This window comes from Neltuma alba, unplaced genomic scaffold (genome assembly GCF_004799145.2).
Source record: "Neltuma alba isolate B1F8T4 unplaced genomic scaffold, ASM479914v2 tig00002863_pilon, whole genome shotgun sequence".
Taxonomy (NCBI): Eukaryota; Viridiplantae; Streptophyta; class Magnoliopsida; order Fabales; family Fabaceae; genus Neltuma; species Neltuma alba.
This window is the reverse complement of record NW_021633048.1, coordinates 39,793-65,527: the sequence shown is the minus strand read 5'-3', so window position 1 is coordinate 65,527 and position 25,735 is coordinate 39,793. Positions and strand designations below refer to the sequence as shown.

At 35.7% G+C, this 25,735-nt stretch overlaps 5 protein-coding genes and 1 long non-coding RNA gene across 8 annotated transcripts; 3 read left to right on the top strand and 3 right to left on the bottom strand.

Moving 5' to 3' along the window:
* Positions 1-975: 975 nt before the first annotated feature.
* Positions 976-22,058, bottom strand: LOC114739666 (uncharacterized). The gene is made up of 3 exons (XR_003739622.1): positions 21,980-22,058; positions 8,147-8,150; positions 976-987 (listed from the first exon to the last, which is right to left on the bottom strand). It is a non-coding gene; the product is annotated as an uncharacterized LOC114739666 (long non-coding RNA).
* On the top strand, positions 3,707-7,344 carry LOC114739662 (mitochondrial uncoupling protein 1). Its single transcript, XM_028927746.1, has 9 exons — positions 3,707-3,796; positions 4,542-4,760; positions 4,856-4,934; positions 5,363-5,496; positions 5,565-5,663; positions 5,781-5,885; positions 6,406-6,480; positions 6,717-6,803; positions 7,032-7,344. The coding sequence occupies exons 1-9, from the start codon at positions 3,713-3,715 to the stop codon at positions 7,065-7,067; spliced, it is 918 nt and encodes a 305-aa protein (XP_028783579.1). The 5' UTR covers positions 3,707-3,712; the 3' UTR covers positions 7,068-7,344.
* LOC114739660 (E3 ubiquitin-protein ligase HAKAI homolog) lies at positions 8,163-11,678 on the top strand. 3 transcript variants are annotated; one of them, XM_028927744.1, is made up of 4 exons: positions 8,163-8,269; positions 8,986-9,274; positions 9,864-9,922; positions 10,499-11,678. In XM_028927744.1, the coding sequence occupies exons 2-4, from the start codon at positions 9,020-9,022 to the stop codon at positions 11,511-11,513; spliced, it is 1,329 nt and encodes a 442-aa protein (XP_028783577.1). In that variant the 5' UTR covers positions 8,163-8,269; positions 8,986-9,019; the 3' UTR covers positions 11,514-11,678. The 3 variants fall into 3 exon arrangements, with proteins under 3 accessions (XP_028783577.1, XP_028783576.1, XP_028783575.1); XM_028927743.1 differs by having other exon boundaries at positions 8,919-9,274; XM_028927742.1 differs by having other exon boundaries at positions 8,916-9,274.
* On the bottom strand, positions 12,774-16,320 carry LOC114739665 (reticulon-like protein B12). The gene is made up of 4 exons (XM_028927748.1): positions 16,009-16,320; positions 15,572-15,752; positions 13,631-13,842; positions 12,774-13,310 (listed from the first exon to the last, which is right to left on the bottom strand). Exons 1-4 carry the CDS (start codon positions 16,079-16,081, stop codon positions 13,144-13,146), a joined length of 633 nt encoding a protein of 210 aa, XP_028783581.1. The 5' UTR covers positions 16,082-16,320; the 3' UTR covers positions 12,774-13,143.
* Positions 17,491-20,412, bottom strand: LOC114739661 (ataxin-3 homolog). The gene is made up of 2 exons (XM_028927745.1): positions 20,027-20,412; positions 17,491-18,613 (listed from the first exon to the last, which is right to left on the bottom strand). Exons 1-2 carry the CDS (start codon positions 20,267-20,269, stop codon positions 17,828-17,830), a joined length of 1,029 nt encoding a protein of 342 aa, XP_028783578.1. The 5' UTR covers positions 20,270-20,412; the 3' UTR covers positions 17,491-17,827.
* LOC114739663 (serine/arginine-rich SC35-like splicing factor SCL28) lies at positions 21,373-25,735 on the top strand. The gene is made up of 7 exons (XM_028927747.1): positions 21,373-21,634; positions 21,987-22,064; positions 22,634-22,798; positions 22,909-22,967; positions 23,325-23,364; positions 24,807-25,022; positions 25,355-25,735. Exons 1-7 carry the CDS (start codon positions 21,450-21,452, stop codon positions 25,362-25,364), a joined length of 753 nt encoding a protein of 250 aa, XP_028783580.1. The 5' UTR covers positions 21,373-21,449; the 3' UTR covers positions 25,365-25,735.

Below are 25,735 nucleotides of genomic sequence, written 5' to 3'. Positions count from 1 at the left end.
GTTGTTGATTCACTCCAAAAATCCAAACTACCCTCCAGTTTTGTTGTATCAGCTTAGAGCAGCCTTGTTATACATATTATCTTTAGGTTAAACCATCTTATAATTCTGATCGTTTTATCCCATTTTCAATTTTTTTTTTTTGGTATACTAAAGTTTTAGGTAAGTTGGGTCCTAGGAATTTATCAGGGTCAGAGTATGCCTCTAGGCTCAGAGAGCGTTTACAGAGGTATTTACATATTACCTACCAACAAGGTCCTCACATCCCATTTTCAATTTTATTATTATATAAGTGTGCATTTGGAAAAGTGTTGAAAACCCAGAGGAACTAAGGTGGGAAATCACAGTTTGGACGACCAATTTGCCTTGTGTAATGTTTGGGTTCACATGAATGTCGATCAATAAATATTTCATCAACCTTGATACCACCATAAAACCAATTTGCCTTGGTGCCATGACAACTTTTTTTTTTTTGGGGTGAGAAATATAATATATTAATTATATGTAATTTTTTTACACAGTTATATGCGATCATAATGTTGAATAAATATGATTCATGCCAATCCATCTAAAATTGGTTACCAAGGCGCGTGAAAGACTAAAACAATATTGTAGTTTTTTTACACTTTCAAATAAAATTTGAATTTGGTATTTATCTGGATATAGATGGATGAAGTGATGTGCTTATCTATGCAAAACATACAGCTTGGTTAGATAATCATATGGTCCTTACTATAAAACCTAATTGTTAAGTAAATTTTGATCTTAAATATAACGCCTATTTCTCATAGTTATTAATTTTTTTCAAATTACTCCTATTGATACTGCGTAAATCATAATCAAGTAAGTGAAAGAGAAAAAATATCAAGAAAAATGATTATGATATTTTAGAAAAAATATGTCATATTTTTTATAATTAACTAACCTACTTAACTTTTTTAATCTAATCAAATTAGTTAAATAGGTTTTATATTAAAAAGCGGATGATTACTTCAAAATTTCAATTTCTTGTTAAAATCATTATACTTAAATTCACTATTAAAATATCATTCTTAAGTATTGGAGATATTAAAGATAAATATTACAAAATAAAAACAAATGAGTATTGAAGAAAAACAACTTCTATTTTTTAAATTCCAACCAAAGACCTTGATCTTTTTCTGAAAATTACAAAACTTATAATCCTTAAATATAATTAATATTTTGATAAGGTTCTTAAATGGTTTTAATTGTAATTAATGTCATTTGCCTCCCCCACACCCCCCCCCAAAAAAAGTACAAAGGAAGACAAAACTCAAAAGCCTCACGATTAAACATTTGAATTTATAAGGCTATTAGACAAGTCAAGTCTTATTAAAATCCTGCATTCTAATGATGGCTCTAACATATTGTGTCATGTTGTATCTGTTGAAAAGCTACTAGAATAAAATTCCTGAGCTATAAAGCCTGATCATAAGACCATGAAAGAACTACATGAGACTTCACATGTTAATGCCTTGGCAAGTGAACTTAATTAAGCTACTTGAGAAAATAAACCTGAAAATAATACTGCAAATGCTAAGCTGAATCTTACTTAAAAAGTAAAAGCAAAAACTGAAAGTAACAACATGAGTAGCCTCAATTTGGGAGAGACAACTATTTCACTACCTATTACTTGGTTGTCTCTTAAACAAAGTGCTAATCTTCAGATATTTGCGTGTTTTGGATAGAAGCCTCACAAAACCCTTGTTGAATATCACTAACCCACATTCCCTACGTAATTTCATCATCTAAAGAATATGCAGTGTGTTTTCTATGATCCGCTTCTCAAGGTTGTTCTGTTGCTGAAGGAAGTTGCCTATAAGTCTCTAATTCTCCATGGTTATTGTGCCACTCAGCTCCTTTAGCATGCCAATCATCAAAAACCATCTTCATTTGTTTAAATAGGCCTTGGACTTGCTTGGAGTTGTGGACTATAAGCACCTTTAAGCATGTTCGTGTAAGTCAAAACAATTCTTTTCACATACTTATCTCATGTTTCGTAAATTACAATAATTTTTTTTTGCATAAACTATTTTAAATAAACCATTTGTTATTTTAAAATAATACTGTTGACCCACCACAAGCCATCATTATTTGAAGCCGCGGATTAGAGGATATGAACTTTAACTAATGCTTTCGAGCCTTAATATAAGAGCTAAATAATTAATTTGTGAATATTTAGAAAATTAGTTAAGTTAGTTATTTATAACAAATGTGTCTTGATTTCTCTAAATTATTCTATTTAATCATATGCATTGCAATTATTTCTTGTTTGGAAGACTCCTCAACATGTATAATAGACATGTTTTGAGCAAAATATTATAAATTTAAGAGGTAAAATGAATTGAGGTCTAAAGTTAATACTTTTTTAGTTCTTAATATAGGGCCTAATTGTTAAGTTAAGTTTGGTTTTAAATATAAGACTTGTTTCTCATATTTATCAATTTTTCCTAAATTACCCTTATGAGTATTCTCTCAACTATAATCAAGTAAGGAAGAGAGGATATTAGGAAAGATGATTATGGTATTTTAGAAAAACTATGTCATATTTTTTTTAATTAATCAACTTACCTAACTTTCTTAATCTAATCAAATTAGTTAAATAAGTCTTCTATTAAGGACCAGAGGAGTATAATTTTTGGTTTATTAAATTTGTCTTCATTTTAGTTTTGGTCCTTCTTATATCATATATTTTAGTTTCTCAAAATTTTTTTTCATTCAAAATATTTATCTCTATAATTTAATAAAAATTTGTATTATTTTATTTTTTGAGGGATCAAAATAAATCTCTTGCCTGACTTTTTTTTTGACCAGCAATCTCTTGCCTGACTTTTATACCTAGCATTGAAGGTAAATCACAAGCCTCTCAGCATTGATGAGTGATTTAATTTGCACCTTTAAATTGTTGACACGTAAGACGCCAAGTCATTTCTCTAATGACCAGGTTTGCTTTCAAAGGACTCAAGGAAGTGGACGCAAGGGAAAATGCGTTCCTACTTCTCACCATCCCTTTTTCTTCGCGCTCCTTTCAAGGGGGCTTCTCAATTCCAAATCCTTTTGTCCCATCACCTTTTTTTTTCCTAATCACTCAAAAAAAAAAAAAAAGAGCTAATGGGGCAGCTGAAATGGTATAATTTTAAAAAATATTTAATTTCCCATAAATATTATCTAACCATTATCATTATTAAGTATAACTTATATGTTGTATGAAGTAAATATGATAAACAAATTAGGTTCGACTTACTGAAAAGTATTTTTTTTAATATTTATTCTGATCTCTATCAAAAATAAAATCCGTTATTAATGCCCCCTAATATAATTATGATAGGCCCACCGTCTCACTGACTACTCAGACGGTGAAATGCCAAATTCATACGCAGGCCACGAGCTTCATATATTTAAAAATGGGCCAGGCCGCCAGAGGGAGGGACCCCCATTGCGCAGCCTTCGGTTTTGACTCAAATCATTTCGCGAGAGATGCCAATTTGCGCCAAAACCCCCTTTGTTTTTTCGTCATCATGTTAATTGCCTTCTTAGTCTGAAGTCATTTTTCTTTCGTCTTGTGCTCTCTCTCAATAATGTCTATGGAGAATATGTTCCATTCTTCCTCTTGGTTTTGATTCCTTCTTTGTTTTTCTCGCCACTTTAGTACTCATCGCCCTGTAACCTTATCAGTTCTCAACTCTGAGAAGCCATGGTGGCTGATGGCAAGTCCAAATCAAATATCTCCTTCGCCGGCACCTTCGTCAGCAGTGCTTTCGCAGCATGTTTCGCCGAGGTAGTTCAATTTTTCATGGCTATTGCTCTTTCTTGAGTATCTGCTGCCTGGACGCTCCTTTTTCTGGGAAGCTTCGTGATGATCGCCTGCTAAATCCATCGCTTCTTTTTATTTGTTTATTTTTTGTAGCAATTGTGTGAATGATAAGTGTATGGTTCTAAATGCTAATGCCACTCCCTTCTTGTTTGCTCCGTAAATTTCCAGTTGCTCAGTGATCCAACTTTTGTGTGTTACTTTTTCCTACACTGTCTCATAAAATTCATTCACATTTTCAGCTATTTCAAATTCATAATTCATCCAAATATGGAAAGGTCCAACCATGTTCAGTACTTCAACAGATTTGGATTTTCCAAAGTTATAAGCTCTTCTGCTGTGAGAGAGAGAAAGAAAAGAGAGATTGGGTGAAATATACGAAGTGAATCTCATAAACATTCTCGCTCTTTTGTATCATCGTCTATTCCACTTCAAAGACACTTTGATCTTAGAAGATTCGAATTAGAAATGCTACAATATAAACTCGTACTCAACTTCCTGTGGCTGTTTGTTTGTCAAGGCTAAATGAAACAGTTATTTCCTCTTGCATAGTATTACAAAGGTCTATGCAGCACTTTCCTTGATAAAATATGCGGAAATTGTCCATAGTGCTTTTCTGTGGAGATTGATGTTGCTCTCATTTGTACTTCTGTTGTTCATTCAGAATCCTGTTGCTCAAATTTATTAAGGTATTTTATAAAATTTAAAATAGGCATGCACTATCCCTTTAGACACCGCCAAAGTTAGGCTCCAGCTTCAAAAACAAGCTATAGCTGGTGACGCAGTGACCTTACCTAAATATAAGGGCTTGCTTGGGACAGTTGCGACCATTGCAAGGGAAGAAGGTGCTTCAGCACTGTGGAAGGGCATTGTGCCAGGACTACATCGTCAGTGTTTGTTTGGAGGGTTAAGAATTGGGTTATATGAGCCTGTGAGTTCTGAATTTCTGGTGCTAAAATGAATTATTGTTCATGTTTGTTTATGGCATCTGATTGTCCACGAGGGATTTTTTTTTTTTTTTTAAAGGTTAAGAATTTCTACGTGGGAAGTGACTTTGTTGGAGATGTTCCATTATCAAAGAAAATTCTTGCTGCCCTTACAACTGGTAAGGCCCAATTCTAGGTTCTATGGGAATATAAACGAATTTGTTTGCTTATCTTTGAATTGCTGGCATTCTCTTGTCAAGAATACGCATGCTCGTCATTTTTTCTTTTCCTTTCTTTCTTGGCAAGGAATTGTAAGTATTCTGAGAGGGTCATCTTCAATGGAAAAAATTACATCAAACAAAATGCTCTGTTTATGTAGTAATTTGGATAGATAATAGAGTGAGCTTCGTACAGTATTATCTAATATTTTATTAGCAAATGAGTTTCATTTTGTTTGATTTGAACTCTTTTTATTGAAGTGAAAACGAATGGTGTTGCATTTTAAGAGTATACAAGAATTTCTCTTCTGTTGGCAGGAATGGACATTTTTATCGTGCCAATAACCCTAATTGAGTTCTCTTTCCCTTTTCATTTGCCACATGAACAGGTGCTGTGGGAATTACCATAGCTAATCCAACTGATCTTGTGAAAGTTCGACTTCAGGCTGAAGGAAAATTACCTCCTGGTGTACCAAGGCGCTACTCTGGATCACTGAATGCGTATTCTACGATTGTGAGACAGGTGTGTGGTTATAACTTGATATCACTGATGATTCCTTTGTAGTTCATAAACCGATATACAACACACAGGAAGGAGTTGGAGCTCTTTGGACAGGGATTGGCCCCAATATAGCAAGAAATGCTATCATCAACGCTGCTGAACTAGCCAGCTATGATCAAGTGAAACAGGTGATGAAAAAGATAGTTGAATCATTTTGCTTTTTTGGATCAAACTCTTCTTTTTATGTTTCATCCCTTCTTATTTTTAACATATTTCTATATCTGATTAGACTGACTTTGCTGCAGAGCATTTTGAAAATCCCAGGTTTTACCGACAATGTTGTAACTCATCTCCTTGCTGGTCTAGGGGCAGGGTTTTTCGCTGTCTGTATTGGCTCTCCAGTTGATGTGGTAATTTATCATTTCCACCCATGAATATTTATTGCTGATTTGTTAACTCTAATTATAAATTTTAGCTATTTTTGGAGCTTAATAAGTATTGCTTGTCTCTGGGTGATATTTCTGATGTCTATTTTAGGATTTGGGTTCAACAAGAGGCAATAAGAGTCTCTGTATTTTGAGTTTTAATTGCATATTTATTAAAAATATTTATTAAGTAAATCTTTTATGATTAGATAAAAATGGCTGCAAAATTTAGAGAAAGAAAAATTAGCTAGATATCACTTAGAAACCTTCTGGACATGCAACAAACAAAATAAAGGAATGGACATCTAAGGTGAACTGACTTTCAAATAGTTGGATAAAATGGATTTTTACCATCTCCCATTGAATCCAAATTCTCATTTTGCGGACTTGCCACAAAGTTTCCCTTTTTCATTCTTTCCTCATTTGGTTGATAAAAATTCAAGAGCCTTGTGCTTGTGGAACCCTATTAGTCCAGTAATTCATATTCCTTTTGGTGCATATGCAGGTTAAATCCAGGATGATGGGAGATTCTACTTACAAGAGCACTCTTGATTGTTTCGTGAAAACTTTGAAGAACGACGTATGACTTGCCTTTTACAGATACAACGTTCCTCTTTTTTTGAGCACCGTGAAGTTGGTCCCGCTTTGCTTTTGTGATAAACACCTTCTATATGTCAATCCATAAGACAATGCCTGACAGCATTTAGCCATATGCACAAGCTTTGTATTTCGTTACTCAAGGACCAGCCTTGTTATTGTGTATTTGGATATCATTAATCTGATCTGATATAGGTTATGGAATCTATTGTTGTGCAGGGACCTTTTGCCTTCTATAAGGGGTTCATCCCAAATTTTGGACGGCTGGGATCCTGGAATGTGATCATGTTTCTAACCTTAGAACAGGTAGGGCGCATACTTAGCCTATTAAGAGGAAAGGACACACGATATGATGATGTTTTTCAATTGATTAATAAATTTCACTTCGGTTATCATTCTAACTGTGGTGTTGATGGACTTATTTCAACTAGTTATTCAATATTGCTGTCGGGTAATCTTAGTTCTGGTTATGGAATTATTTAGCATTATATTTTACATGCTTGCATGCTGACTCATACGCTCCTCTCATGACAGGCTAAAAAGGTCGTCAGAAGTATAGAGTCATCCTGAGTTCATGCAAATACCAGTAGGACGATTACTGGGCATTGTCTGCAAATGCAATGCAATCTGTTGAGAAAATAATATATCCTCTTCCCCTCATTTTCTGAAATAGGGGATATCGTTGAACAAAAACAACAGTATTGATAGGCTGTTCAATATGGCTATACAGCTCCCAGTCAGATTTATTGCTTGTTGAAGCTTGCTTCATCTTGCCCCACGTTTTACGTCTGAGAGGTTGTCAGCTGCGTTTTAGTGATGATTTTAATTAGACTTAAGAATATACAAATATAATAATGAATGATACATAGTTGTACGAAGAAAAGATTATATTGTTATACTTTGAAGAACAACGTTTAAAAAGGTTGTAGAGCCCCCCAAAAAAAAAACTTTTTTAAAAAATTTACAATAAAATTATATGAACAATACACTTAATCTTATTACATTTATGTACATTTTTATATTTTTATTATTATATTTTTCAGTTAGCATGATAAATGATTGTTATCAAGAAATATATTAATTTTTTTTGGCAAATAAACACAAAAGAATCATTTTAGCAACAGAGAACACTTGTGTATTTAATCTTATATATTTAATATACATTTATTCAATTACTTCAGCAACAATTAATATTTATTCTGATAGTAGAGTTTCTACGAGTATTTAGTTTGTGTTGATGCTTTTGTTATATAAAAAAAAACCCAATTAACCACTGGCCTCTTGCCCAAGTGGTGTGATGTGTGTTGGGTGTGTGTATGTGGATTCGAGCCTGCTCTCTTGTATCTTTAACAAAAAAACCCAATTAAATCAAAATAAGTGGATTTTAAAATTTTAATGATATTACTAACAGAAATTTATTATAAAATAAATAATATATAAAAATATTCACATATCTTGATTTAATTAGAAAGAAACACTTTAAGTATATACGTTTTTTTTAGCAATTATATTCCCTGATTTATTTTCTCTTCAAAATTTATAAACACATTATAATTTTATTGCAATAAACAAAATATAACATATATTTTTTTAAATGAAAATATAATAAATTCAGTTAAAAATATAACAACGAGAACATATGAAATCACCGGACTTCGGCGGGCATTCGCAGGCGGAAAGCTTTGCCCCACGGTGACCGAATGGCTTTGCAATGAAAAAGCTGAGACTTCAAGCTCGTGGGTGAAGCCGCTGTGCCTCTCACTGTGCTCCTAGTTAGTTTCTTCAACTCTTACCGTCCAATCTGCAATTCTGAAAATTTATCGCTCCCCTTTTATGCTAGGGCTTCAACTCTTATTCTTCAATCTGCAATCCGAAAAATTAACGCTTCATCGGCTTGTTTTCTAGTTCTCATGACCTAAAATTTTAAATTTTTACAGTTAAGAGTTGTTCTCGTTCATCTTCGGTTTTATTCTGGAGTGGTGCTCAAATGCATCTGCGTTATGATTTCCTATACGTCTCTGACGTTGATATTTCATTGCTTTGCTTTTATTGATTTGCTCTCTGTTTAATTTGGGTTTCGAGGGAAACTCTTTGGGTGGATGATGAGGACCAAAATAAATTCCTCAGGTCCTATATTTAGGACCGGAGGAAGTATATTTGGTCCTTAATAGTGTAATCCTTCTGTAAGTTTTTGTTAAATTGATTCTTAAATAGTGATTAAGTTGTTATCGTTATTTTTAACATTAGAAGAATTTGTCTTGGACAGAGCACATGTAGCCAACCGCACTTGGTGGGATAAGGCTTTTGTTCTTCTTGTTGTTGTTTGATTAATGATTAGTGCCTGAGCATAAATGGTCACTCATTTTCTTGTCTCCATTACTTATTTTTATTCTGTGTTTCCTTCTGCTTTATTTATAGTAGGGAGCATCTGTTGCCGTGGTCATAAATACAATTTGAAGTACTGAATTGCTGATTGTTTGATTTAAAGGAGTTTGAGAGTTCAGGGAAGTTTTTGGTCCACCATGCTTCAGATTCGGCTTAGCAAGGTTCCCGCTTCTGAAGGTTTAGCAGGGGTGAAACCCTCGCCTGTCGAGACTGTTACAGTTACTTGTCCCGATCATCTTGTTCTTGCTGATCTTCCTGTAGCGAAGGGCATAGGTTCAGCAACTGCTACTTCACTGGTGAAGACTCTTGGACGTAGATCTCGCCGCCAATGTGGTGATTGTGTCCACTTCTGTGTTCGTTGTGACTTCCCAATTGCAATCTATGGACGGCTGGTAACCATTGAAATATTTCGTCCTCTTCCAATGTTTTTATTGGGCTTCTGTCTTTCTCTTTGTCAGACTTCTTTATGTTTCCCTGAACAATTCATTCTTACTTGTGCCCAATTTACCCTTAAAAATATCTGAAAAAGGCATATCAGAAATGGACCAGTCATTTGAGTGATCCATAAACTCTATGGAAAATTGCTATTTTAAATATAAATCTCCTTCATTAGTAATCTGAATGGAAAACTTGTATAAAATACTTCAATTCTGTGTTTTGAGTTGTAGCTTGGTTCTCATTCATGTGCTTATTTTGTTGTAATCCTACAACGGAAAATTTCATGCAAAACTATTTAACTGTATTCTCTTCTGTACTTACCTGTTTATGGAATATACAAGCTTAATATCATTGAAACAACATATTCCTGTTCCAAACCTTGGTATTTATTTTGTTGAGTTTTTTAAGATAACTCTTTGACGATTTCTACTTTTGCAATGAAATTTGGTTGATATGGCACGAATTGATATGACTTGTTTTTCTTAAATCATTTTGTCACTTGATGTGGGTTTTATGTAAACTAACGGGCTTGTGGTTTTGCAGAGCCCTTGTGAGCATGCCTTCTGTCTTGATTGTGCTAGGAGCGATTCAATATGCTACCTGTAAGGATCTTTCTTATCTTCTGTTCTTCCTAGAGTAAAGCAGTGAGCATCTGCCAATTCTGCCCTTTTTGTTTCTTTTTTGACCCCTTCTTTGGATTGATATTGGATTTTGCTCTGGTGTCTTATGTATGGTAAGTTGCTAATTTAGGTGGCCTGATGTCTTATTTTCCGACCTAACTGATTCCCTTTCAAGCTTGAAATTGACACATTATGCCAACTTGAAGTTTTGCTCAGCTTGAGAGATGTTCTGTTTTAAAGGGGGTTACACTGAGCAGGAGGGAAGAAAGGATTTTGGATGTCTGACAAAGAATTTTATTCAGTCTTGGACAAAAACCGATGTGATGTCTAATATATTATAAATTATTATTTCAGACAGCATGATCAAAACTTATTACCTTCACTAGTTGCAAAAATAGAGACTAGAAATATTAAAATGTGCATATTCTAGTGGTGATTTGTTTCTTCGTTCGTTTTACTATTTACTATTTTACTTTTCCATAGCTTCTATTGTAATTCTGTAGATAGAAGTTGACGGGATGTAATCGGTGGATTACTTTCATCTTCCTTGGAACACAGGTGTGATGAACGAATCCAGAAAATTCAGACAATCAAAATGTTAGAAGGAATATTCATCTGTGCAGCTCCTCACTGTTTCAAGTCTTTCTTGAAGAAGTCAGAATTTGAAATGCATATCCAAGATGTACATGCTGACCTTCTCCGGCCCAATGTAGATAAAGAAGATGGAAATGAGTCAGAGACAAATAGTGTTCGGCAATCTGCAATGTCAGATGCTTCTGCTCGAGCTCCCCAAAGGCCTGTTTTCTCTCCTGGTTCAAATTCCCAGCTACCTGATCGAGAAGACAAGGCGGGTCAACAACCACCAAGAGATCAACCACCTTCAAGGCCGACTCTGCAGCCAAAGCCACCATCTTTTGGTCAAGTTCAAAATCACTCTGCAGATCTCCAGTCTGGCTCTAATGGAGGTATTCCCCAGGGCTTCTATCAACAAAGTTCTGATATGCAGCGACCTCTGCAAGAACCTTCCCAGTTTCCAGACAGGCATCGAGGAGTCACACCGGAGACACCACTCCCTGATTATCCACCCATGCATTCGTCCCAGACACCCAATTTCGCAGTGCCAGTTAATGCTAACCCAATGTTGAATCCTCCAGTGCCATTTGGTTATCCTCCTTACCCGCCACATGAGGGAGCTCCGCCATTTTATGTGAACCCGTATGATATGCGCCGGCAGGACTCAGCTTCTGAAGGAGGTGGAGACCAGAGTTCCTTACTTGGTTTTCCGCCGGGTGCTGCAGCTGGCACTAATTTTCCAGCAAATTATCCCCAGCCCTTGAATGCAGGAGCTGGGGGCCTACCTTTTGAACAAGGGCACAGTGGTATGGCTATGGATCCACGAGACGCTAAAGGAATGTTGGCACCACATTCCATGCCCCTCCCACCTCCTCCTCCACCACCATTGCCGCCCATGTCCCATCTGAACCAGAAATATTATTCTGGTGAGTTCGGGCATAATGGACATGGTTATGGTTGGCAGCATGACAATCGTGAAACCTTTGGTGGTCAGGACTAGTGGGCTCCGGGTCACGAGTCCTAGCCCACGAGTCCTTCGTTCTTATTGGTGTTATCTAGTAATCGTTCATGCGCCCATTGGTAATGAATTTTGTGTTCAAGACTGAAAAACGAAATATGCAATATATAATTATTTAGTTTATGCAATATTTTATTCATTTTTAAATCTGCAAGTTTTATTTTATGCATAATCAATAGTAATTATTATCTACTGGCCGCGAAATGATTCATTTATATTTGAATCTCGTGTTTGTAAGTTCTGTCCTGAGATATCTCCAGTAAAAATTAGTACAAATATCTCCTCAGATCCTGTGACTTTTCACCCCCTCAAGCTCGTCTGGTGATGTTGAGCATGAGGGGAGTTTTGTGAAATGAAATATGCGGCCTTTTTGGTTTAGCATAGTAATGGTCGATGCGAGGAATGGTATTATTATACCTGGGGGTGTTTGGTTGGGGTAAAATCATTTTTAAAAAGTGGTCTCATATAAGTAATATTATTATACTTAGGGGTGTTTGGTTGGGGTTAAAAAGTATTTTTGAAAAGTGTTTTTATGCAAGTTGAGGTAGAACTCTTTTCACGTTAATACTTCATATATTGTAAAATTATTTTTAAAATTATAATTTGATTTTTATCCAAACATTCTTCTAAAACTATGAAGCACGTAGCAACCAAATAGTCTAGTTTCTTTTAGTGGGGTGGACGAATTATAGTGAATTAAAACAATCATTGTATTAATGATCTAAATAACACAATTTCTCCTGTTATCATAATAAATTTATAATTTTACTTTGATACTAATATTTCCAAAAAAATAAAGAAAAAAAACTGCTTTTAAAATTTTAAAATCTCAAATTAGGAATGACCACAATATGTCATCATTTAATTTTCAAATATTATCAATTGTTATTAAAATGTAGTAAATAAGGCTGATATGGAATTTTGAAATCTAAAGATTTTTTGAGATTTTCTCAAAAATAAATCTAACAAGTTGGAAAACTTGATTTTAATGCTTATCACAATGACAAGTATCATGATCTAGATTGCTAAATGATTCAAATTTAAAATTTTTAATTTATAAATTTTAAATAATATAATCATTTTTTAAAAAAATTATAGAAGATTATCTTTATTTTGTACTTTGTCATTAAAACTACAAATGATAAAAAATATAAAAATTAAGAAATATTGAATTTGAACCGTCTGATTTTAGTTTGTCCTACCTAGGTTTGGTCTTAGTGTCCAAAGCAACGAGCAGTGAGATCGTTTTCAAGTTGGCAAAAGAAGATGCCATCTCTATTTGCCAAGCAAAAAAAATCATACAACATTACGATTGCCATCAACCCTACAAACAACTTCATGGAGAAAATTAAGGTTCAGTTGTGAATGAGGCAAATATATTACAAGAATAAATCTATACCTGCAATTACAAACAACACATTGCCAGAACTGTTTGTGGGTAGTCCCAAGCTCTCTCACCTATATCTTTTCTCGGTAAAACCTATCAGATGGAAAATTCAAAAATCACTTCTCTACAACTAGGTGCTGGGTAGTCACCATCATGCTCCACACTGCAATTACGCTCTCACCATAGGAAAAGAATGGAATGAAGCTGCCAAAATGGCAAGAAAAATCAGCTCAGCTTTTTCTTCTCCAAAACCCAGTTTTGCACTTTGCTGATATATTCATTTAGTTTCACATACAATTGGACTGATTTCCGATAGCCCATCAAGATATATTTGTCAATGAAATTTTCATATCTTTCATAAAATGCTGGCACAGTGAGGATAATAAAGAGACCTGCCACATAACAAAAACACAAAAGATTCATTTTCATAGCCTTGATGAGAGAGATTTTAATAGACTCGTCAGATTGATTTGATACACATATCTTTAATAAACAGGCCATACTCAAGAGTTTTCCCAAAAAACAACACTTAAGTAAAAAGTGCTCTAGATATCAGTAATTAAACCCTCCAGTAAAACATTATTAGTTGATGGAAAATATCTAAAGTCTGCACCCAAGATTTTTTTCATTCTCCTGGTTGGGAACTTCGTTTCTAAGAACTGGTGACTGACTAAACCGAGTCTAGCTTGTCAAATGACACTTGGAGACTTACTAGCGTATGTGAGGGTGAGAAAATCAGTGAGGCCCCCAACCACAGAAATAACCCAGAGGCATGCAGCTACTTTCAAGAACAATCTTGAATCCTTGCCCAGGGCAATATCCTGGGAAACTGAAAGCACGTAATTTGCATTAGTTCGGATGAAAGTTGCAACTTCATTTACCATTTCCTCTGATAGATGCAGCTGTGGTAGAGGTGGAGCTGGTCTGTCAAAAGAAAAAAACAAAGTAAACTGCTTTCATAAATTTGGTGATAGACGGAAAAATATTAAGATTTAATGTCTTGTCTGGTATCAGGTAGAGAGAAAGAATGGGAGAGGAAGGGGGAAAAATTATGCAGTGCTTATTCTACTCTCTTTATCGTCGCTCAACATTCCTTATCTCTTTTTCATTACTTATTTTGAAATAAGCACATTAGTATTATTTCACATCACAACTACTTACCGTTTTTCACTCCTATTTCATTCTATTCCTTCCCTTTGTGCTAAATGTGGCCTAAGACCAAAGAAAAAACAAAAATCTTTTGGGAAGCAGAACTTCATTTTAACCGAAATGAGAAAAACCAGCAACAAGCAAAACAGACAGAGACATCAAAGCAGCAAAATCAACCACTATATATGAACAAATATAGTGGCTGCCAAAGAGAATGGGGGAGATTTTAGACCCAACCATAGGAAAACATTGTCAGAGACGAAGTTTTAGCAACTCTGTTAGCAGCTTTGTTTTTGTCCATGGAACGAACGAAGAAGAAGCATTATGAATCCAAGCTACAGGGCAAGGCAGGATTAGGAACCATACAAGCTAAGTATTATAAAGTGTCAAAACTACATACTACCTTTGATATTTAATATAAGAACTAGATAACTAATTTGAATAGATTAAGAAAATTAATTAAATTAGTTATTTGTAATAAATATGTATTGTCTTCCCTAAACTACCATTTGATAAAACCTTCAACATGTGTAACTACTATAAGGACTACCTTGAAAAAAATAGATAAATATGAGAGACGAAGTACATTGGGATCTTATATTAAGAACCAAATTGAATGTCAAACTAGCTCTTATATTAAAGATCGGAGGTAGTAGTTATCAAGTGAAAAAGCATATTCCACCAAGCTAACTAGCCCCAGGGAACAATGTATTATGACTGGACAACTATAGTTTTAGGACTTTTGGTTTTTAGACTTAAACAAGGTATCTATCATTCTTTACAATACCAGGATGAACTGTAAATAAATAATAAGGCAAGACCAAAACATTTCATCTTCTACCCTACTGAATGACAATCATCCTGAAGACAATGCTAAATTTCCCCACTATATTAGGTGATAACTTGAAGATTCACCCATAAATACCCAGCAATACATTTAAAATTCTGGTACCCAAGTCTCTTACAAGGCTAAAATGTGTAGCTGGAACAATATATCACACTTCATTAATCAACTAAGAAAATCACAAGACGGCTCTGAAGACCCACACCAGATTATACGGTTAACAGGAATAATAAGCAAATAAATCTCAATGTACATGAAGATCAGGCATACATGACCATTGTGCAAAAAGCATTAAGGCTTCTAGCAATTCTTCACAATACTGCCATAACTAATAATGTACAATTAAGCAAGTACATTTACAAATTATGATTTACATGCTACTCAAACTTCAACTGCAAAAATTATACCAGCATTGTTCTTTAAAAGGAGTAGCTCAATAGCCGTATAAGTCCCCCAAAAAAAGCCCAGAATGAGTAGGAACGACTGTAGTTCATAAAAAAATGAACTAAGAGTGATGAACCAATAGTTTGTAAAGATTTGAACATTCCAATACCACTACCTTGTTATGTCTAATAATTGTACACTTCAAGGTTAAAAGAGAACACAAGGTAAGATAGATCCAAGTATATCATTCAAAGAAATAAGTACGGAGAGTATTACCTATTGAGAATTGCCGCTGACCTTGCCCAAAGATAAAGAATGACTATAAGGAGGAGGAGAACATTAGAAACAAGCGACAAAAGAGTATAACCAGATCTTTCAAAGACGATCCAAGCAGCTAGTGCAACCAACAATATCCCCACAGTTAGATTCTTTCGCCTCCACAGTATCATATCTGCAACTGTATTGATGAATGACGATGGTTCAAGAACAGGGGTGAGGTCAATGATTTATTTATTCACTCAAATCCTTTCTATCATCATTTCCTCCAATGAGTATTGGTGAAATAAAATGATGGAATGAAATGAGTAAACATGAATATCATTGAGACGAAGAGAGCAAGTTTTTATATAGGATGAAAGAAACCATAGACTAAAAGTTGAAAAAATCAGCAAGAAAGCTGAGAAATCAAAGAAAAACTAAGGGATTGGACTTACCCAGACCACCTCCGAGGATTTCATGAAGAGCTCTCTGCCTGTTGAACAATCGATCAGTGTCAGATGAACCCATTTGGGGAAGAAACTCTTGAATCCAGTAAGGGATCTCTTTCACCAAAAAGCAGGCAGCTTTGAGATGATCCACAGTGAAAAGAAAAGTTGTGAAGTATGGCGAGAGGCTTTTATAGTTGTATTCAGCTTCCCTTGTTTCCCTTTGTTGAACTTGTGGCCCCTGAATACAGTGAATAATAAATTACAAGAATGACGATGAAAAAGCTGCAGTTGTTGGTCTCCGTTTCCAGCCTAAAAGTGCATACTGCTGCTCTTGCTTTTCATTCTCTTCTGACCACCCCAAAATAATGATAAAAGCTACGCATAGCCACATGGGAAGAAATGTTCAGTTTTAATGGTTTCCTCATTCAAGTTAAATTTGTTGTTAATCAATTTCCTTTGAAAATATATGTTTCTGTGATGTTTAAATTACATTCGCAAGACCTTTTTATTTTTTTGGTGAACAAGACCTTGTTATTTTGAATTACGGAAACTTATAAAAGATTTTTTTTCCCAAGAGAGTGGTTCAAAATTTAGGATGGAAGAGAATTAAATGGATCCTAATTGATGTTTAAACTATAATGTTTAACTTAACATATAATGTCATTGTTCAAAGAATTTATTGAAAATCTTCTACTGATGGCAACTTTTGACCTAAAAACTTCCCGTAAACCACAAGGCGTTACTCACCATGGCAGAGCAGGTCCATGGTCAATTTTCAGGAACCAATTTGCAGAATATCTTCCATCTCTTAGCCCATAGCCCCATATAGAACCTAACCTGGCCTGATTTGATTAATAAAGTTGTTTAATTATGTGTCTACGTATCTATGAAGATGAGATAAAGACGACGGAAAAGCAAGAGCTTTGAATTTGAGAGGAGGAAAAAAAAATGGTATTATTCGCCACGCCGGCGCCGGCCTAAACCGACTTGCCGAAAGGGTATTATGCCTAGACATTCAGTCAAAAAATTAACTGTGGATGATATTTTATTTTGTTTTATTTTTCTAAAAATGCGACATTTTATTCTAAGAATAACAGTGATGAAAATAATTACTAATTATTAATTTAAAATAATGATTTTAATTGTACCTAGCATATGAAATTGAAATAATTTGAGAGAGATTCTGGCCAAAAAATAATAATATTATAATAGTACAATAGCATGGTCCGTTCTTGCTGTTCCTGTCCCGGCTCTTGGCATTTCTTAGGCACAAATACAATACCACGATTTTTTTTTTTTGAAAAAAAACCATTAGGTATTAATAGACGTTACAAATTATAAATAAGGTCGACTCGTGATCTTCTGCTAACAAAACACTTTCATACCGCTATACTACAAAACGCTATTAGCCGGCACCACGAATCTTAAGCTAACAAGACTACGTTTAGTACATTAAAAAGGAAGAAAGAAATCAAGGAAAGAGAGAGATGGAGAAAAATATTTATATCTGGAAGAACTTCCGCTATTTGTCCTAGCTGAGAAGTACACGCCTCACTTTTTTTTTTTCTTTTTTAAAAATAATGCAAAAGTCCACACCTTTTGTGCAGTAAGAATATCGCATATACATATTAATACTGTCAAAACCTGGCAACTACTATAATAAGATGGAAATGCTTCAAGGTTTTCCTTTCAGTTCAAGCAACAAGCACTTTAAATTAAGGGCATAGCACCATGACTTTAACCCAATGATGCATGTTTCCATCACCTAAACTGGCATAAATTATTGTCTTCAATGGTGAAGACAAATTTGGAGAAGAGCACATTCTCACAGAGTTTTTTGGTTTTCACCTCCAGAAGTATCTCCTGGCGCGGAAGCAACTTGATTATTTTGATCCTTTAGTTGCGCACCAGCTACAGTTTCTGCCGCTTGTTCGTTGCCTTGATCCTTTAGGGGGGCAGAAGCTTCAGCAGTCACTGCAGCTTTTTTGTCGCCTCGATCATCTGAAGGGGTGCTAGATCCAGTATTTACCACTTGTTGACTACTTTGATTATCATTCGAAGGAGTACTGGCTTCGGCAGATGTCACTGCTGAGGAAGAATCCACCAGGCTAGCTGCTATTGCAGCCCTTAGATCCTCGTCCTCCATGTCTGAAAGCACTTCTGCATCATCATATGAAAGAAACTGATCAGAATGTTGTTGGCCATCGTTAATTTTCTGGTTCGGAGGTGGAGCCTGCATCAAGTTGCAGGATTTAGTTATCCTCTCAGCATCTTCAGGTGACAACCACTGCCCAAAACCATTAGAAGCTTCTGATGAGGATATGGGGAACTCTTTTGGGAAGTTTCCTCTCACCAGGAATATGCTCCATCCAAAGCCTTTCAATGAGTCAAGATAGGCTGAAAGGTAAAACTTAGATAGGTGTTGTGGGGCTGCATAGAGACTATCAAAATTATACCACTCCCCATTCACTTTACGTATACAAAACCAATGGTCTTGCAGATGACAAATAAAAGCATTTTCCATTTCAGGATCAATCTGGGCAGGCTCAGCGATTGGAGAGTCAAGAGGGATCACCTGCAGATCCCACACTTCCAAGGCCTTCTGTAAAACCTACAAGAAAGGGATTGTACAATTAGACAAATCTTGAACTGCGTAGAAAGGAGTGATGAAGATTTGGAGTAGAATCAGTATTTTACCAACTAAAGATAATCATATTTCCCAATGTTGCAGAAAGACACTGCAGTTGGTAGCATAAGACAAAGATAGTGGTTTTACTCCAACAATGAATAGACAATAGCAAGAAAAAAGTCAATAACTAGATGAATCCTCTAATATAACATATGAATCATACCACAGAAAGAGAGGGTGATGACTAGCTTTGGAAAGCAATATCTACTGATCCATATAAACAGTAAACATGTTTATTCTTGGAAATGAATCATAAACCTTGAGAATCCTTTTCAACAATCTCTAAAAAGGTTATGCTTTAATAAATGTTTTAATTATTCTATCTGGGAAATATGTTTAAAAATGAATAACATAATGGGTAAGGCCAAAAAAGGGAAGGCCAGATGGAAGGGCAGTGTGGAGAGGGAGTAGAGGAATCAGGTTTAGGTACAATTCTACATAGATAGAGAAACTTTAAAATACAAAAGCACAGTGCAAGGCAGAAGATCAGAGGTCAATTTTCAATAACTCCCCTCATTTTCAGCATCAACAATATTCGATTATAATTTCACTGATCATGCTAATATATGACTGGGGCAAGCACAAAAACCAACTAGAAACTGTCCCAAAGAAACATCACAGAGGACCCTTCTGAATATAAAGCACATGCTTTTTCTTACTCAATCAGGTCGAAAAGAAAGCCTTTTTTTTTTTTTTTTAAATATTGGCATGAGATTAATCATTGATTAATCATGGATGATATTGGGCTATCTACTGAAATCCAGTTGACAGAACATGGCACGGGCACAGTCTGAAATTCAATTACGATGAAACGAGAGATGAAGTAATTGACTTATTGGGGTAACAAATAACAAATATATGCACACAATGATAATTCATGATAAACCATGTCACCGAACCATCCTACTGCTATTAATTGACTAGAACAAGCAATTACACATGAAGACGTAGTTATCTTCAAGTCGCGGTCCGATAATAATAAGTCCAGTGAAATATTCAATCAGCAGACTACAATTCATCAACACTGTGAAAGCTCATCCATGCCGAACAGGGTGCACGAAAAATGATTTCTCAAAAGGATTTGTCTACAATGGCTGAACTGCAATCTTAAGGTCATCAGAACTGAAGAGAGTTTGGGAATTTCACAAGAGACATTTCATTCGAATAACGCATATAGAAATGACCATTTTTGCATGCAATTCGAGAATAAATAAATTAAACCCGAAAATGTTTTTTCGATATTTAAAGTTATGTCCCGTGAAAGGGGGAAAGGAATGAAGGAAAATCCGTTTTCAAACTAATAATTAAAAAGAAAGAAAAAGAAATCGAACCAACCTGGATACTGAAATCACCAACCAAGGACACATTATGAGACTCCTCGGAGAGGAAGTCGCCCGAAGAGACACCACCTTCAACCATCACCTGACGCTCCTTGTGATCTAGATCGGATGCCAAAGCCGCCAAATCGAATTCTGAGAAGAAAGGCCCCTGGAGCACGGTGTTCACACAATGCACCGCACAGAGCTTCGACTCTTGCACCTCATGGTACAACATACCTCCATTGCTGGCTCCTTCCATATTCAATTAAACTCTCAAGTACCACGTCTCTCGCACGCGGACAGAAATTGACGTCAGAAAAACGAAATGAAACCCTAGAATCTATCACAAATTCGTTCGAGGAAGTAGAGAAAGAGTGAAAAGGAAGAACGCGAAATAGTATCGTTTTTTCCTCCCTATCATTATTTAGGTGTTTGTTTATTGCCTGTTTTTGGGACGTTAACGTTATGATGTGAGTCAACGCCTGCGGGTGCCACGTGTTTTTTTTTGGCTGTCCACCCAGTTCACCGGCGCCTTGCTCCGACTACATTTGGATCCAACTCATGTTGTGCACATGGCTGTGGTGGGTAAATCTTCCAACGAGGATTTTTACATACATTGAGGCTCGAACTCGAGACCTCGCTTAAACGGTACCAAACCGCTTACTACTTGAACCAACTCGTGCACGTGCTTTCTTTTTTGTGCGCAGCCGGGAAGGGCGGTTGCAAGTCACAGGCCCAACACTTCGGGCCAACTGGAGGCCCAATAAAGAGGTTGCCACAGCCCTTGTCAAATTGGAGTCCGTCCCACATTCGGAATTAAGAAATTTACTATAATAATGCCTTGTTTTTAATTAATTTCTAGACTCCACTCACTTAAATTTTATGGATGGCAAAATTATTATTATTAAAATTTAATTATCGCATTGGATTTGACTTTGAGGATTTCACACTCAAACCAGTTACTACATTTTTTTGGGCCAAAAAACCAGTTACTACATATATATATATCTAACTTTTTATAGCTTTTTATATTTTTTATATATATTAATATTGACAATGATCCGATTTTTATATTTAAAATTCTAAATTTTTACATAAATCCAAATGGCCCAATTACTTTTTTCTGGGCCTACGCATATATTTTAGATTTTGTAATTTGTGGAGGGCTCTGTAAAAGTAAGGGCATTCTATATTTGTCTAATAAATTATTATTGAAAAGTTATTTATATGAGTATGATTTTAAATATGCCCTCAACGAGCACTCTTTTAGTCTTAACGCGAACGAATTTATTTCGTCCATACTGATAAATTTTAATATAAATTTGAGCGGTTTCCTGAAGTTATGCTTATTTTGCTTGTAGAGGCTGCATCCTATTTTGCCCCGGGCGCACGTAGGGTTTCTCTGTCTCCCTAGACTAGTTCGCTCAGAATTTGCGCTAATGGCGAGATACCGAAGCCGGAGCAGAAGCTACAGCCCTCGTCGGCGAAGCAGAACCCCGCCACGTGGACGCAAGCGGTACGACGATGAACCTCGTGATCGCTACCGTGAAAGCAGGTCCTACAGGGACCGCCGCTCTCCTGCTCCTTCAGGCTTGCTTGTCCGTAATCTTCCGCTCGATGCTGTGTCAGTTCTTCTTCTTATCTCCCTTATATTTACTCGTATATTGGATTTTATTCTGTTTTCCTGTTGATGATGCTGCCACTTTGTTCCTCGTAAATGATCCCTTTTCTAATACTTGGCACATTTTTGTGGGGAGCATTCATTTTGAACCTCTATAAACGTTTGAAATGCCCATGTGAGAGACAATACCAGTGTGTAGACGGTACTTACCAACTCCGAGCCCTCTGACAAGTCACTCACTCTCGTTTCTTCCGTTGCTATAAGCATATTTTCGCTAAGGGTTGGAATAAGTGGATAGTTTCCTTCCGTATATCTGAACAAAATCCTAAATAACTTTTTTTATTCTACTATGCAGGCCTGAAGATCTTAGAGGCCCCTTTGAGCGCTATGGCCCTGTGAAAGATGTATATCTTCCTAAGAATTACTACACTGGGTATGTCTGTTCTCCGTTTATTAAATGCTTTACTATGTTCTTATCTTTGCACTGTAACGCATGCTGTATTTGTAAACCAGTGGTTTAGTTATAAGGCACACAAAAAGCATCTTGACTGTGTGAGAATCCCTGAGAAATAGTGCCATTTTTTAAAATTATTATAACAAATCTCGATCACTAATCTGTCTTCTCTGTATAACAAAATCATTCAATATTTATATTTTTTGGTTTTTGCTTTGCATGAATTCTGCTGTTGTGAGGCTATTTGCTGGTCATTTTTTATTTTATGTTATGTTGCTATTGCACATTTTAACTTATTACAGGTTAAGTATTATTGCCAATAGCTGTAGTCTATCTTCAGTTTTGTGTCGCTTGAAAATTTAGAAGTCCATGCCGGTTGTGAAATAGTTACTGCAGCTTGTGCGTGTTTGTCAGAAATGTGAATTACTTGTACCTCCGAAATAAACAATAGCGAAAGCTTATCGCCTATGTGTGTTCATACTCACTTTCTCTGATTGCATGTGTATGCTCTTAAAACACTGAATAATTTTGTTTAATTTGTATTGTAGTGAGCCCCGGGGCTTTGGCTTTGTAAAGTTCCGGTATGCTGAAGATGCTGCTGAGGCAAAGCAACAACTTAATCATACTGTTATTGGTGGACGTGAGATCAGAATTGTGTATGCTGAGGAAAATAGGAAAACTCCTCAAGAAATGCGTTCGAATGTTCGCATAAGGTATGTTGACTGTCTGTTCTATGAAGCGTTTCACATTTTTGGTATTTTACTTGTACTCTTTACTGGATCTCTAATTCTTATTGACTTATGTTTTCTTTTTCAACTTATAGTGGTCGATATGGAGGAAATGGTAGAAGGAGAACTCCCACAAGATCCCGCCGATATCGTTGTTAGTTTAAACCCCTTATCCTAGGGTCTAAATTAGTTTCTTAATGCAACACATTTAACTTATTGAGGTTTAAGCTTGCTATGAGAAATAAACATAAGAAGTATTGCTTGTAACCTTAATACTTTCTTCTTCCTTAAAAAGGAGTTTGTTATGAGAACCAATTATCTATATTTATATATATTATAGAATTTATAGGAGGTCGCATTATTCATAAGTTATACATAGTGCAATTCACTTAGGATTCTATGCAAAGCACGTGAACTACATTCTAGTTTTTGGCAATTTTATCAAACTTATCCATTTTTAAGCTAGCAATGGAAATTAATGATTTCTTGCAATATCTCATCTTGGTTGCAGCCTACTCAAGGTCTCTATCGCCAGCTGGGGATCACCCAAGGTTTGAGTTTTATCCATTATAATTATATATTACTTTCCCCATGTATATATCTTATCATGTTTTCCCCGTCAATATATTTTCTGAATGAATTTTCTAATGTTTAGCCAATTAATTCAATTAACATTGGCAAAAGCTACAATTAGTCCTATGTTTATGAATGTGGTTTGCATGTAAATGTTGATGTTGTGTTACCTCCTTCCAAGCTTGAGCCGTTTATCTTGTTCAACTTGACCAAACTCTTTATTAATCTGAATAACCCAAAATACAGCTACTTTTATATACATAGTTGTTTCGTTTTATAGTTTTCAATCCTTGGGAAAAATTTATCTCTTGTTTGAGTTGACTATCAACCTTTGCTTCCTATTGTGATGCTAGTGTTTTGATGATGCATTCATAGTAGTAGAGGTTTTTTTTAGGAGGCTGGGTTCCATAATAAATTTGTCAGTAATGATTATACGTTCTCCTTGCTGGTTCAGAGTGATAGTTTGCAGCTTTGCTGCTTACTTTTTATGAGAAGTTGGGATCGTATCCAATCCTTTGATCATGATGACTTCCCTGCAATGCGTTCCAATGACTTAAATGATAGCTGCCATTGTCTTCTTTATGCAGATATTAAAGTTGAACTAGAAGACTTTAAAGACTTCTGGATTAATAAAGATTAACGAGTAAAGAGGCTTAAAGTGATGTGCTACTTGCTTGCATTTCTATCAGACTCCTCATAGGAAATTCCCATATGTTTGACTGTTCCACCAGTTGCATGGATTTTCCCAACATTGTGGTATTTGGTTTGTAAGGCTTGCTTATTGAGCGTGCTAGTGAAGGTTAATCATGGCATGAGGAATGGTTCGATTATGTAGAGTAATTCTTTTCCTCTTGTATAAATTTATTTTAAAGTAGGCTTTATTAAGTTTAATACCTTGTTTTGCATATACCATCCAGTTTATAAAGAATATAAAGCTTATACTTGGCCAAAGAAAATCATCCTCAAAGAAAGGAAGCCAAAGTTTATACTGGTAGAGAAATGATGACATTGTGCAAGAAAGATAATTGTGATTTTATAAAGTTGGGGCAAAGAGACCTATGAAGTTACAGATGCTGATCTTGCAGTACATCATTATAACTCTGTTTCGATCCAAGTATCTGTATTTGTCGAAGAAATATGGGAAGGTGCAGGTAAAGGTCATATTTTTAGTTAAATTTTGAAGAGGAAGTAAGTATTAGTCCATCTATATGTGAAAAATGCTCAGAGTTCGGTTTGAAAGACCGCATGAATGACTTATTGCTAGTTTGTTGCTGCTATTACTATTGCTACTACTGCATATATTTGGATATTTTACTGATTTATGAGACGCTTCTGGTTTGTTTTATTCTTATGTGTCTTGTATTTGTAATTTTTTATTCACCAATATCTTGTCCACTTTGTCTTTCTGCTGCTGATACAGGGATCATAGGGATAAGGACGATTATTATTCCCCTGAGCGATCAAGATCTTATTCCAGGTCTCCTTCGCCTCGTGGAAGGAAGGATTACAGGAGGTCCCCAACTCCAAGGGAGAATGGTCGGAGTCCTGATGACAGGAGGGATCATACACGTAGTAGATCAGAGAGTCCCAGGGGTAATGGTCGCAGTCCCTCAAGGTCTCGTTCACGGTCATACAGGTATTCTGCAGGTGTACGAACTGAAGTAAACAGTGGTCAATCATTGTTTGTCAAATTTTTGCCCATTCCAAGTGTGATCCATAATGATCATGTTTAGCCGGTTAAATCCTAGAATTATAATAAGATTGGGTTAAAGAAATCCATTTATGTTCCCACATTGAGGCTAAATACCCAATGTTTAACACATCGTTAATTTCAAATTCACGCAGCCCCATGGAAACAAAATATCTGCATTGCCACAAATTTTAATTCCTTTGCCCTGGGAATTGAACTAATATTGGGATATTTGCGCAATGACTGATTAGTTATTTTTCTTGGTTGTGCTTGTGCAGTCCCCGTTGATTGGCCATAAAGCGTATGATTTCGGGCTGGCGCTATGTCTAGTCTTTTCCTGAAGGGCGGTAGATGTGACGAATCATTGTACTTGGCCTTGATATTTGGAGGGGCAGGAATGTTAATATCTTAGTCTTTGGCTGTGACTATTTTGGGTTTTGTTGTGAGAAAGCTGCTTTACTATATGAACAGTTGCTTACATCCTTGGCCCCGATTTCATTACCAATCTATATGGAAGCCGCTCCACGAGTTATCTAGGCTTTGGATAAATTTTTCCCTCAAGTGTTCGCGATCTAATGTTTTATGATCGTGAGAAGTTAATGTCTTATACTCAGACTTAATTAACTAATTTGAGTAAATTGAAGATGTTAATTAAATTA

What these genes read in the sequence shown, in the direction of transcription:
- LOC114739661 (XM_028927745.1), bottom strand. Translation starts at nt 20,269, where the DNA reads ATGGAAGGAGCCAGCAATGGAGGTATGTTGTACCATGAGGTGCAAGAG. An exon ending in TTGGTGATTTCAGTATCCAG is followed by an intron (nt 18,614 to 20,026) that starts GTTGGTTCGATT and finishes CCTTTCTTGTAG; the next exon opens with GTTTTACAGAAGGCCTTGGA.
- LOC114739662 (XM_028927746.1), top strand. Translation starts at nt 3,713, where the DNA reads ATGGTGGCTGATGGCAAGTCCAAATCAAATATCTCCTTCGCCGGCACC. An exon ending in TCGCAGCATGTTTCGCCGAG is followed by an intron (nt 3,797 to 4,541) that starts GTAGTTCAATTT and finishes AATTTAAAATAG; the next exon opens with GCATGCACTATCCCTTTAGA. An exon ending in GAATTGGGTTATATGAGCCT is followed by an intron (nt 4,761 to 4,855) that starts GTGAGTTCTGAA and finishes TTTTTTTTAAAG; the next exon opens with GTTAAGAATTTCTACGTGGG.
- LOC114739665 (XM_028927748.1), bottom strand. Translation starts at nt 16,081, where the DNA reads ATGGGTTCATCTGACACTGATCGATTGTTCAACAGGCAGAGAGCTCTT. An exon ending in TCAGCGGCAATTCTCAATAG is followed by an intron (nt 13,843 to 15,571) that starts GTAATACTCTCC and finishes TTCTTTTGACAG; the next exon opens with ACCAGCTCCACCTCTACCAC. An exon ending in TCTCACCCTCACATACGCTA is followed by an intron (nt 13,311 to 13,630) that starts GTAAGTCTCCAA and finishes GTTATGTGGCAG; the next exon opens with GTCTCTTTATTATCCTCACT.
- LOC114739660 (XM_028927744.1), top strand. Translation starts at nt 9,020, where the DNA reads ATGCTTCAGATTCGGCTTAGCAAGGTTCCCGCTTCTGAAGGTTTAGCA. An exon ending in TTGCAATCTATGGACGGCTG is followed by an intron (nt 9,275 to 9,863) that starts GTAACCATTGAA and finishes GTGGTTTTGCAG; the next exon opens with AGCCCTTGTGAGCATGCCTT. An exon ending in AGCGATTCAATATGCTACCT is followed by an intron (nt 9,923 to 10,498) that starts GTAAGGATCTTT and finishes CTTGGAACACAG; the next exon opens with GTGTGATGAACGAATCCAGA.
- LOC114739663 (XM_028927747.1), top strand. Translation starts at nt 21,450, where the DNA reads ATGGCGAGATACCGAAGCCGGAGCAGAAGCTACAGCCCTCGTCGGCGA. An exon ending in AAGATCCCGCCGATATCGTT is followed by an intron (nt 22,968 to 23,324) that starts GTTAGTTTAAAC and finishes TCTTGGTTGCAG; the next exon opens with CCTACTCAAGGTCTCTATCG. An exon ending in CCAGCTGGGGATCACCCAAG is followed by an intron (nt 23,365 to 24,806) that starts GTTTGAGTTTTA and finishes CTGCTGATACAG; the next exon opens with GGATCATAGGGATAAGGACG.